Source organism: Triticum dicoccoides, chromosome 7B, assembly GCF_002162155.2.
Source record: "Triticum dicoccoides isolate Atlit2015 ecotype Zavitan chromosome 7B, WEW_v2.0, whole genome shotgun sequence".
NCBI classification, from domain to species: Eukaryota; Viridiplantae; Streptophyta; class Magnoliopsida; order Poales; family Poaceae; genus Triticum; species Triticum dicoccoides.
Genome location: NC_041393.1, coordinates 716,703,851 through 716,715,115, shown reverse-complemented (window position 1 = coordinate 716,715,115; position 11,265 = coordinate 716,703,851). Strand labels below are relative to the sequence as shown.

The window sequence follows — 11,265 nt, the reverse complement described above, 5'->3', positions numbered from 1 at the left end:
CACACACACACACACACACACACACACACATATATATATATATTCAGCCCATGGATATGATGAAACAGCTCGTGAGTATCTTTATTTACTTAAGAGAAGTACGAACAAATGGTTGTCGACCTAGCCGCTAATCTTGAGCAAGTCATGGCCATCAATTCCATCTGAAGCACTTCCTAGAAAGATGTCTTCCGCTTTATCTAACAGTCTCTATACAAGTGCCTGGAATCTCCAAAGCACATAACCTCAGCTTACTAATTTTCTCAAAAATGCAATTCACTTAACACCACTTATTAATATTACTCTGAAGTTAATAAGAGTGCTGAAACTGACAGTCATCTCTTATATTAGAATTAAATATAAGGTCTAATTTTCATTTTGTCTTCTTTGAAAATAAAGAGTTCACTTCAAACCCCTGTATTGTGTCAAGAGGGGGAGGTTTAAGCAATTGATCATTCCTATAACAACGAATACTTAGTACAAGTTTTCTATGTCCTTGATTTTGCAATTCATGCACGAGGGAATGGGGCTTTGGAATGGTGGAACTGAGTAGCTGATCAAGCTGGTGATCCTTGTATAGCACGCGTTATGACTGACCAGCACAAACATTTCGAGGTGAGACTGTCAATTGTCATCAAGAGACAAGTAGTTGTTTGTCACAAATGACAAAAGGAAAATTTGAGAAACTCACACTTTCTGGTGACAACATTCTTCTAAGTTCATCCTCTGACGGAATTCGAAAGTCAGCTCTCTGTGTCCAGAAAAGATGTCCATTGGGTCTTTTCTGTTAAAATGAATGCAGGTGAGCATTAACTAAAACAAAAGTCCATAGCTGGAAAACAAAAGGATATTACAGATATAACTGCTGAAGTAATAAACATGGGTGATAGATCTACCTCCAGGTCTGCACAATGCTTCAATCCTTTTCTCATAATAACATCTGTCAGAGGATGCTCAATAGGTATTTCATCAGCTCGAATCTGAGAAAGAACACCAGGCCTCTCCCTCACACGGAATTCACGATATACATATACGAGTATCCGATTCAAAAGATAATTCTGCAGATTTTTCGGTCGTGGTGAAAATACTTCCATATGTGGTTCCTGCCAGGAGAGAACAAATCTATCATTTGACGGATGAAACTGTTTGAGATTTATCGCAAGTATATCCTATCCAGGAATGATGAAATGCAAGAAATAGCAAAAAATGCTTATTTATGGATATTGTAGCAACGTTTAGTTGAAGATTTTCCAGCATTACAAACTTGCAGCACAATAAATAAACAAAATAACTAAAGCAACCAATCCAAAATTAGTTGCCTTCAAGTAAAAACTCCAAAAGTCAAAAGAAAAAGAGCGACAAAAATGAACATCCTAGAGATATAGAATAGAGTATTTCAGCACAAGAGTTTACTTGTTGGCCAACAGCATATAGCTTGTCAATGCGGCGAAGAGAAAGCATCCCTTTTGGCGAACGAACTAAAAGATAATCAGTCGATGCCACCTTATGAGGAAATGCAGGTGCTCTGTACATGTTTGTCTCAAGACATGATTGATGGGACCCAGAGCGTACATCTCCCAGAAAAGGAGATTTACCAGCAGGCTCAATAGCAAGCACTGTGCCCAGTCCATGATTGTTGCTTCGCAGGGATGTAGCTGTCTGATCATCAGGTGAAGTTTTCTGGTAGTACGTACAGAGTCGAGCACCCATTCCTGCATTTGCGAGTAGTAAAGGTCTCTCCTCGCAGTATCTGCATTGAAAGCGAAAGATAACACATGGCACATTAATAAACAACATACACGATCAAAACAACAAGTACAGTATATGGCCATTTAAATGATCAATAGCAGATTCTGCGTGCAGTAAAGTAATGTTCACCACTTGGCCAAAGTAGTAGTAAAAGTACCAATGTGAATTTCACATAGGAGTACCAATAATTTGCATATGTACACGTTTATGAAAATTACTATATGTGTGTATGAAAGGAAATATTAAGATTGGACTTACTCCATCAAAAATACATGTCCATCCTTAACGGACAAGTCAGATCTTTTCCTGAATGCCCCTGGAGGACGTAGAGCCTTGTCCTTGCCAGGTAACCTCTGTGCTTTCGGCCATAGATGTACTTCAGTGCGAACAACATGCAGAATAGAGTTTGGCCGCACGTTTTGCATGGCCAAGGAAATGTCATCCTCAAGTTCTTTTCCAGAACCAAACAATTTGATCTTTTCAGATGGTCGGAATTCTGCATGTAGTAAAATTAAGGCACCATAAAGTAACCATTGATGCCCTTCTAAACAAAAGCAAATAAACAGAACAGAACAGGATAATGAATAAGTACTGGCCTAATTTCTTGGAAGCTTTTGATTTTACTGATAGTGGAGTTTCCTCTGCATTGACGAGAAGTTTCACTCCTTTTCCTCCCAAAGTCAGTACTATAACAGTCATTGACCCATGACTACAAGCAACTCCTTGCAACTCAACAGCAAGTTTATTTTCATGGGGGTACCACTTAGCTTTTGGTCTATGGAAATTTGCAATTTCATTACTGCATGGAAGTTTAGAAAAAAACTTATTAGGAATGAAGTCAGCAAAAAACAGACAAGAATAAGCGGTAGACTCATATCCTTTCTTCCTTAATTCATTATTCCATGAAAATGGATTATTCCATGAATTCCTCAAAGCGAGGCTCATCAAAATCAAAAAATCTAAGACTACTATAAGACTACTAAAAAAATAATAAAACAAGAAAAAAATTTGAACGATTAAATTACTGCTCCCGAATATTCAACTGACCGATTAATTTCTTATAAAGTACTCTATTTTTCTTTGCCAAATAAGCCAGCAAACGTCGACGTTTTCCCAAAAGTCTTCATAGACCTCTTTCCGATGAAAAATCTTAGTCAGTAGGTTAGCTACGCATGATAACTAAACCCCGAGAAGTGTACTTGCTAAATATAGCTAAGAACAAGAGTGTACGGAGCCAAGCCTCACAAATAGATCTGATGTTTTTCACTGGAAAAACTCAGTGGAAAGGCATTCTACAAGAATTATAATCTGATAATTTCGACTTCCAAATAGTGCTGTCTTTATAGTATACGAGCAGCTGTCACAAGTTCAAACTATATCCAACTACGGATCTCCAAAATAAGCAGGAAGTTCATATTATATTATATAAAAATTGTCATGGAAAACAGTAGAATAAGAAGCCCAGTCGCAGAAACCAGAAGACCAGCGAGGCGGTGGTAAAATATATACGCATATACACATGCAAAAGGTACCCAAATCTATTGTTACAGAAATATTTCCCCAAGATAACAGAGCAGCCGGTCGTTCACTTGACCATACATTATTGATGAACAACTGATATGTCACACTATTTCTGTTGAACTGTTTTAAAATGATCTGTCACCCTATTTAAAAAAATAATCATGCCACCCCATGACCAATAATTATCCCCGTAATGAAATAAGTGTACAAATATTGCAAGATTTATCAAATACAAGTTTGTCAATCCAAAATGAGACGAGAATCATAGATGTGGAATTATATGGAAAGGGGGGAGAGACTCATACATGCTCAGGTTTAGCTTCATGGTCTGCAGCTTCAGAGCAGGAACAGAGTGTACCACCTTTACGCCCATTGAAGAACGCTTTTTAGTATGAGATTTAGCTTGCTGTGAAATCTCCTTGTTGGAATAAAATTTGTCATTGGAGATGTTGAATTGGCCATCGAATGTAATTATTTGGTTCTTATGGCCAAAATTTTCCACTGTTGAAGTCCTCACTGACCGACTAACAATCATTGCAAAAGCATGAGAGCGGAGGTGATTCCCATTCTCTTCATCTAAAATCTCAAAAAGCATCTGGTCATCTTTCAGGTCCATGATTAGCTTAGGCTTAGGAGCATCCTCACTGTGATCCCAAATTATGTTGTCCAACCAAGATCCTTCCAACAGTTCCTTGTTCAGTAGAGAGAGGTTGCTTAAACACTTCATTGTAGCGATTTTAACTGCTCCATTTATGTTATTTGGTTCTGCATGGTCTAGGTCATTCTTCTCCAGACGAGTCTCCTTTGTCAATGGAGGGTAACTATTCTCAGGGGAATGACAACTAGCTGAAGCAGGCATTTCTGTAAATCCAAAAGGCTCTGGAGAGCCATTATTTCTACTCTGTACATCACAATACCTGGACACATAACCATAATCCTTAGCCTCGTCTTCGCTGTGAGTATCAGAGCTCTCTTCAGATATTACACAGCTTTTTAAACAAGGCCGACTTTCACTTGCTGGTGAATTGCCCCAAATGATACCATTTTCCCAGTCTTCGTGCTCAAGTGGATAAACATCAGGACAAACTGGAGCTTGTTGAGCAGTAGGGAAATCTTTGTGTGCTTCCTTCATTGGTTGTTCAGAAAGGCACGAATCTTTAAACCCAAAAGTATCACTAGAAATTAACTCATCACTGTCACTCTCAACCAAATCTTCATTCATCTTGATATGCTTCAAAGATGAGACATCTTGAATAGCACACCTTAGAAATACTTCCTCGTCATCTTCAACAATGTCAGAGATGTTTGTGATCCGGACATCTGGAAACAATTAATACCAGAGAGAGGTCTATGGCCAGTCAGAAGTGATAAAAAAAATTAAACTAGTCTTCTATTAAATTGGTCGCACATATATGACTTTTGGGGGACTTTTTAAATGCACAAATGTGACTTTCCAAAATCACATGCACCGACCCATACAACCACATATATTCTCCCTATTAAGTTAGGGCTGGGCCTCAGGTAAAATGATCTAAGATCGGAAATCAAACAAGCAGTAATAAGCATAAACTCTCAGCATGGTTTGTGCTAATTAAATTTATTTATATTCAGATTTAACAACCTAAGCAGAAACAGTAAGTAATTCTATGTAACCATTACTTTCAGATTAATGTGCCACCAATCACACACCAGCTATGTATACAATACTGTCAAGGGGTCATGACGATCTTCATAGATTAGTTTCTTATAGTGAGCCTGTTGAATACCTTTACTCACTGGCCGCTTATGGTGATCTGTCTTGGCTTTTCTTACAGGCTCCTGTACGCCAAAAACTTCAGAGAACTTCAAGATCGCACTCCCATGCTCTATGCATAAAACAGGGAGGGAAGTCGCAGATTTAGACTCCAGTTGATCTTCTTCAATGTCAATTTCTTCCTGCTTTATTAGAGACAAGCAGTACAGTAAGACAGGTAGATATATCATTACAAAGCAACTGCAGATTTGTGAGTAGAAATATGTTGAGGCATACAGCATGAGAAAGTGTCTTACAGGCTCTACTGGAATAAGTGTCTACAGCATGAGCAGTCCAGTAAGACAGGTAGACATACTTTTCTACTGGAGTCCGTAAAGGTGATGACTGGGAGAAGAGGTCACGGGTGGTGGATCTGGGAAGGAGCTCGCTGCGCTGGATCTGTAAAGGAGGTCACCGGAGGACGAGGGTGCATTTGGAGGAGGTGGCGAAAATCTAGGGCAGAGACAGTCATGGGCGAGAGAAGGAAACGAGTTGCCCACGGGGGAGAGGAAGGGGCTGGCTGTTCAGGTTGGGGTATACCAGCGGCATTTGCAGGTAGTAACAACCCAACTCTAGGGGCATTTGGACATTAGGTGGGCATGGGTCTGAGGTGAAGCTGGTGGAGCAGCCTTTTTCGAACTCCACTAAAATGAGCTAGGAGTTTAGGTGTTTGGGACAGCTTCACCAGATTCATTTGTGGATGAATGGAGTGAAACTCTCACAAGCAGTGTCCCCTAGCCAGTTTCCCCAAAATAAGCATAATCCAACCTATAAAGTAAATTTGGCTTTCATCCAAAAATATTCAATCCTAACCCAAACATGTTATTGTGTGACGAGCAGAAATACTTAATTAAAAATGTACCAAATTCTGAATGAACAACAAGTGTAACTGAATATGCCAAGTAATTCAGAATTCATGGGGGAAACAGTTCAATTTAAATACTGTGTACCTGACAAACTTCATATTCAACATCCATACTTTCCTCTAGTTGTGGTAACGAGCTAGATACCATTTCGATGGCAGGATTGTCGTTAGAGGGTGATATACCCAGCTGCTCAGCTGAAATGACATCCAAATAGATAAAGGGAAAGGAGACTTACGTCAACTAAGCAAGATGAAATCCATATAAATAAAATTCGAATATAAACTATATAGATACATATAAATAATATTCAAACATACTCCCCCTGTTCCGTTTTAGTCTGCGTTTTAGAATTGTCTCAAGTCAAACTTCGTAAACTTTGACCAGCTTTATATTAAAAAATGTACATCTACAATACCAAATAAATATAATATGAAAATAATATTCTACAATGCATGTAATGATATTGACTTGGTATTAAAAATGTTGATATTTTTCTGTACAAACTTTACAAAGTTTGACTTCAGTCAAAGCTAATATGCAGAGTCAAAAGGACCGGAGGGAGTACTATATAAGGTGTTGACTTCAACAGGTGAGATTGGTAAACTATATAAGGTGTTGACTTCAACAAATGAGATTGTACTGTTTTGCTTGCAAACCTATTCTTCGCAAAATAATCATGGAGAGCGAAATGCATAAATAGAAGTTGCATGATGTTTTCAGATGTTCAAAATGGACACAGTTCGTGAAAACAATGGACGTTGCCACTATGAACAGCACTCACACAGGCCAAACAAAAATAGTAATAAATTAATAATAAGCACAAGCACATTCATAAGTACAGATATTGCCAAACCTTGTATAAAATAATCACCAGGTAACTCCATATCATTGGGTGGTTCTTCATCCTCATCATAGTTCTCCTCATCAAACACTGAAACTTCACTGCAGACCGAAGCAAACATTGTGTTTGAGGATAAGTAATCTTTCTTCGATAGCAAATGATCTTCCTCCGTAGCTGCTTCAACTTCAGGTCCATCATATTGTTCATCAATATCTTCATAGTCAATAGCATCTTCCGCTTTCTCATCATAGTCTACAGTACAGAAAAAAGATGAGGCATCAACTATTTCGTACAAATATATAATACAAATGGGAAACATCGAATATCAAAGCTGTCAGAAACAACAGAATAATGAATAGTTCACAAATTAGACTCGACAAAGACCCATTAAAACTTGCTCATGCTTATACAGAATTACAGAGATGTACCACTTACCTTGCTCATAAGGATCATCTGGAACTGAGGAAGACTTAGTTAGCTATAAGCAAACAAGATAGTATTAATGCATTTTGAAAAGAAAAGATTAATCCCATTAACATTGTGATTATCATTGGATAACATACATCAATGTCTTTCAGTGATGGACCAAGCTTGTCTGCCAGCGCAAAAAGATGGTCCTTCGCATCCTGATAATTCAAGAAAAAGTAAGTCATAAGAAATGAAGCACAAGCATCATTACATTACAAAGACAACTAAATAAACTCTTGTTGTCAAAAGTTCAAGCAAAAAATCAAACAATGGAGGTAAGTCTATGCTGCAGAACTGACTGCTTTGGGTTAAAGAAGACCTACTGAGGAAAAGCCAAAAATGCTTGGATGGTTTTCCAGTTACAAGAAAACAGTAATATGGACAGAGGAATCATCAGCGGATTCTTTGAACTTTAACTGTCATTTTAATGGCAATCCTCCTATCCAGGTCCAAGCCACTCGTGTCATTTTTGAAATTTTCTGAACTTGACTCAATATCGAAAGTGTACCCAGTTATGTAGTGGCTGCCTCCAAAAAAGACAGAAATACTATTCCTACTTGTATTTCGCATTACCAATAATAGATACTGTATTTCCTATCGCCAAATAAAATAAGTTTCTTGGATGTTGTACCGTTAATCTTTCTAAACTGCTAATGTTAGCTGCTATCAGATTACAGATCACTCTAAACTGCAAAACCATACAGGTAGCAGGCAAAATGATAATAAGCACTTCTGTCAAATAAAGTTAAGCTGTACTGAATTATCGGGTATGAAACCTCTCCAACGATCCACGGAACCAGGGTGTTGAAATAATAACTCATATGCTGGTGACGAGATGCAACTTGTGCACTCGCGACAACCATATCACACTGGGTAAAGCTTCCCCATCAGTCTATTCGCATCATTGGAGACATATGACAGTATTGCACAAGTGGGAAAAAAATGTCTGCATTTGTATCATCTGAGAGAGGCAGCCAGTTGAAACCGTACAAGCACAAAAGCATGAGATTCCACAGGAGAACATAGATTGGCGCTAACACGGTATTCACCTCGTCGAGGTAGTCAGCGTCCAGGTCACCAGCATCGTCGACGTTGCCGAACATAAACCCCAGGAGGCGATTCCCTCCGCCAGGCTCCTCGTAATCGTCGTCGTCGTCGTCATCTGGGAGGACGCCAGAGGTAAGCGAGATGGGGCAAATAAAAACCGGCTCGATGACCGATCGATCGGTCAGCCCTAGAGGGCGGGAGGGCGGCGGGCTCACCTGCGGCGCTTGTGGTCGCAACGTCGTCTTCGTCGCGCTCGCCGTCGCTCATGGCTTCCGCCTCGGATGCGCCGTCCGCGGAGGCGGCCGGGATCCGGGGAGGGGCGCGGCGGCGAGGAGGGGAGGCGGGGAGCGGCGGCGCGGAGAGAGGGAAGGGGGATGGGGACAAGTGAGGGCTGCGGTGCGGAGGCGGTGCGCGTCGGGGTGCGGGAGCAACCGGGCCGGGCTGACACGAGCCTTGGCCCGTTATAATAGACATGGCTGCGCCGCCTTGAAGCCAGCGCCAGACTGGGCCGGCCCGGTGCCACAGGCCTCAAAGCGCTCGTTTTTTTCACTGGTTTTCTTTTCGCATTTCTAGTTTCGTTCTTGAATTCGATCAGTACTATATAAAACCCAAGTATTTTATTGATCAGGTTGAACTGGGGATAAAGGATTTGCAGTCCCCTACCTTACTGTGCCGCCAAAAAATTTGATCGAAAATCTAGAAAACAGCAAGTATTCATCCACGTTTTCTTATGAAAAGCCCCTTTCTTTTATTTTGAATATAATTCTACTTATATTTTTTCAATATTTTTCAAAAAAAAACCTATTCCTGCTTTATTTGACCCAGTTTCGATGATCATAAAAAAAACAAATAAATCCAAAAAAGAAAAACATATTCCTACTTACTGAAAAATCTAATCCTATTTATTGAAAAAATTATTCCTACTTACTGAAAAATCTAATCCTACTTATTGAAAAAATTATTCCTACTTACCAAAAAACAAATAAATCCAAAAAAAGGAAGAAAACCATCCAAAAATGATGAAACAATGAAAACTAAGAAAGGCGCAAGGAAAAATATAGGAACTCAAAACAAGAAATAAAAGTAGAAGATAACGAAGAAAATAAATGATAGCAAAAAAAGAAACAAAGAAACCGAAAATAAATTATAGAGAAAAAGAAAGAAAAAACCAATGAAAATCGAGAGAAGAAACGAAAAACCAATGAAAAAGTATAGAAAGGCAAAAAAACAAAAAACAAATTGAAGAAATGAAGAAAATCGAAAGAAAAAGAAAAAAGGAAAGAAAAGAGGACCCAAAATCAGTACAATCCACAAAATAGATAGGTTCACTAAGAAAATGCGAGCGAGCGATCCCTCTTATCCTGAGGAGAATAAATGGCTCGGATCCTTCAAATATGCATCCTTCCAAGTTTTGTCATGTCCTACCCCTGAGAGTATCCATGCATCCTTCTAGTTTTTCTCTTCCCTCAAATATGCATCCTTCTAGATTTTGTCGTGTCCTACCCCTGAGAGTATTCATGCATCCTTTTACTATCAATATTCATTTCTTAAAATACTTCAACGTTTTCCTTATGAATTTAGCCGTACCAAATAATATTTGTATTTCGTTCTTCGGAAGTGCAATGCGTTTTTATGCTTTCATTTCATTTTCAGTTTTAACATGTGTTTTTGTCATTCTACCAAGTTACAATCTATGAAACGGACCCGTTTTGTCACGAAACTTAGTCTGCTTATTCAGTTTTGTCGTTGGAACTTGTGTTGCCTCTGCTGCCTGGTTTCCTAATTATTTATCACTGCGCACAGCGAACAAGTTGTGCCGCCAACTTAGCTAACATTAATATTTTCGGCGTGCAGACCGAAGACGCCTCATATTCCTTCTCGCTCTTGTTTCCCCGTCATCTTCCTCCTCTCTACTCACATCCTCTAGATTTCTCTCTTCAAACTCGTACCAGACATTGTTGTCGCCGCCTGTGGGGTGTCGACGGTCACAATGGCGGACGAGGAGGACATTGTCTACTTTTGGTTGTTTAGGTTGCCCTGCGAAAAAGAGGCACATAAAAAAACAATCGACCTCAGTGCAGTTTATGTGGAGGTAAATCACCATGTATCCTTTTTTAATCTCGTCCAAATCAGGTTCAACTACTTTCTTGTATTAAACCGTTGTTGGTACTTTTATAGTGCCCGGTTTGTCATGACCACACAGACTTGTGTGACGAGAAGAACGTTCTGAAGAACAATTCCTTCTCTCTCTTCACTCGACATGACTGTACAGAAATAACGTCAAGTTTACATACTCATTCGAATCTTGTTCATCAGATGTCTGATTTGATGACAGTTCAGTATATGTTTTGGCTATGTGTTCTTTTATTGACTGAACAAGATTTAAATCCAACATTCTTTCAATCGCCTCTGTTTATTTTGTCATGTTTCCAAAATGTTGCCTTGTTTCAATTATCTAACATGTTCCCTTTTAATATACGTGATTTGATGCATTTTACGTACCGTTGGATCACTACCTAACCATACATATTTTCTGTTTGGATACCTGACTTGGGCCAAATCCATAACCCTAAAGTTCTCTTTCATAGGCTAACTAAGAGCTTTTGGATCGCATCATGCCTGCACTATATTTATGCCTCTATATCTCTATCTTTGTGTATTTATGCTTACTAATATCAAAGAGTGAGTTGCGGAGATCCAGTTAATCATGCTTGTTCAACCGTATCTATCCAACGGTCTACCCCGCTTAGGTGTTTAGCAGTAAACATGTTTAGCACCCTCTACTAATTAATATCATGTCTAATACCAACGTCAACTTAATCAAGTAATACGAAAACAACGTGTGATTGGTTGGTTAGGAGGACAGCGGCATCTTCAGTCCATCAGAGTTCAAGGCGTGGCCACTTCGTCAATCTAAGATGATGTGCCGGCTCAGTCTCTCGAATGTGCTCATAGGGTAGGGTCTGCATACGTGCGTACATTCA

The 11,265-nt window shown here is 39.3% G+C and overlaps 1 protein-coding gene across 3 annotated transcripts in view; it reads right to left on the bottom strand.

The window, feature by feature from the left end:
* LOC119335497 (transcription initiation factor TFIID subunit 1-like) overlaps window positions 1-8,649 on the bottom strand; it is a 14,370-nt gene extending 5,721 nt beyond the window's left edge. For 2 of the 3 annotated variants that reach the window (XM_037607615.1, XM_037607618.1), the window contains exons 1-13: window positions 8,497-8,649; window positions 8,284-8,396; window positions 7,330-7,392; window positions 7,202-7,244; window positions 6,779-7,018; window positions 6,010-6,119; window positions 5,034-5,205; window positions 3,573-4,587; window positions 2,343-2,545; window positions 2,005-2,242; window positions 1,411-1,747; window positions 894-1,100; window positions 689-781 (exon numbers count right to left, since the gene is read on the bottom strand). In XM_037607615.1, coding sequence (XP_037463512.1) covers window positions 689-781; window positions 894-1,100; window positions 1,411-1,747; window positions 2,005-2,242; window positions 2,343-2,545; window positions 3,573-4,587; window positions 5,034-5,205; window positions 6,010-6,119; window positions 6,779-7,018; window positions 7,202-7,244; window positions 7,330-7,392; window positions 8,284-8,396; window positions 8,497-8,548 — 2,886 coding nt within the window. In that variant the 5' untranslated portion in view covers window positions 8,549-8,649. The remainder of the gene's footprint in view (window positions 1-688; window positions 782-893; window positions 1,101-1,410; window positions 1,748-2,004; window positions 2,243-2,342; window positions 2,546-3,572; window positions 4,588-5,033; window positions 5,206-6,009; window positions 6,120-6,778; window positions 7,019-7,201; window positions 7,245-7,329; window positions 7,393-8,283; window positions 8,397-8,496) is intronic. The other variant, XM_037607617.1, reaches the window with a different exon arrangement.
* Window positions 8,650-11,265: the final 2,616 nt, after the last annotated feature.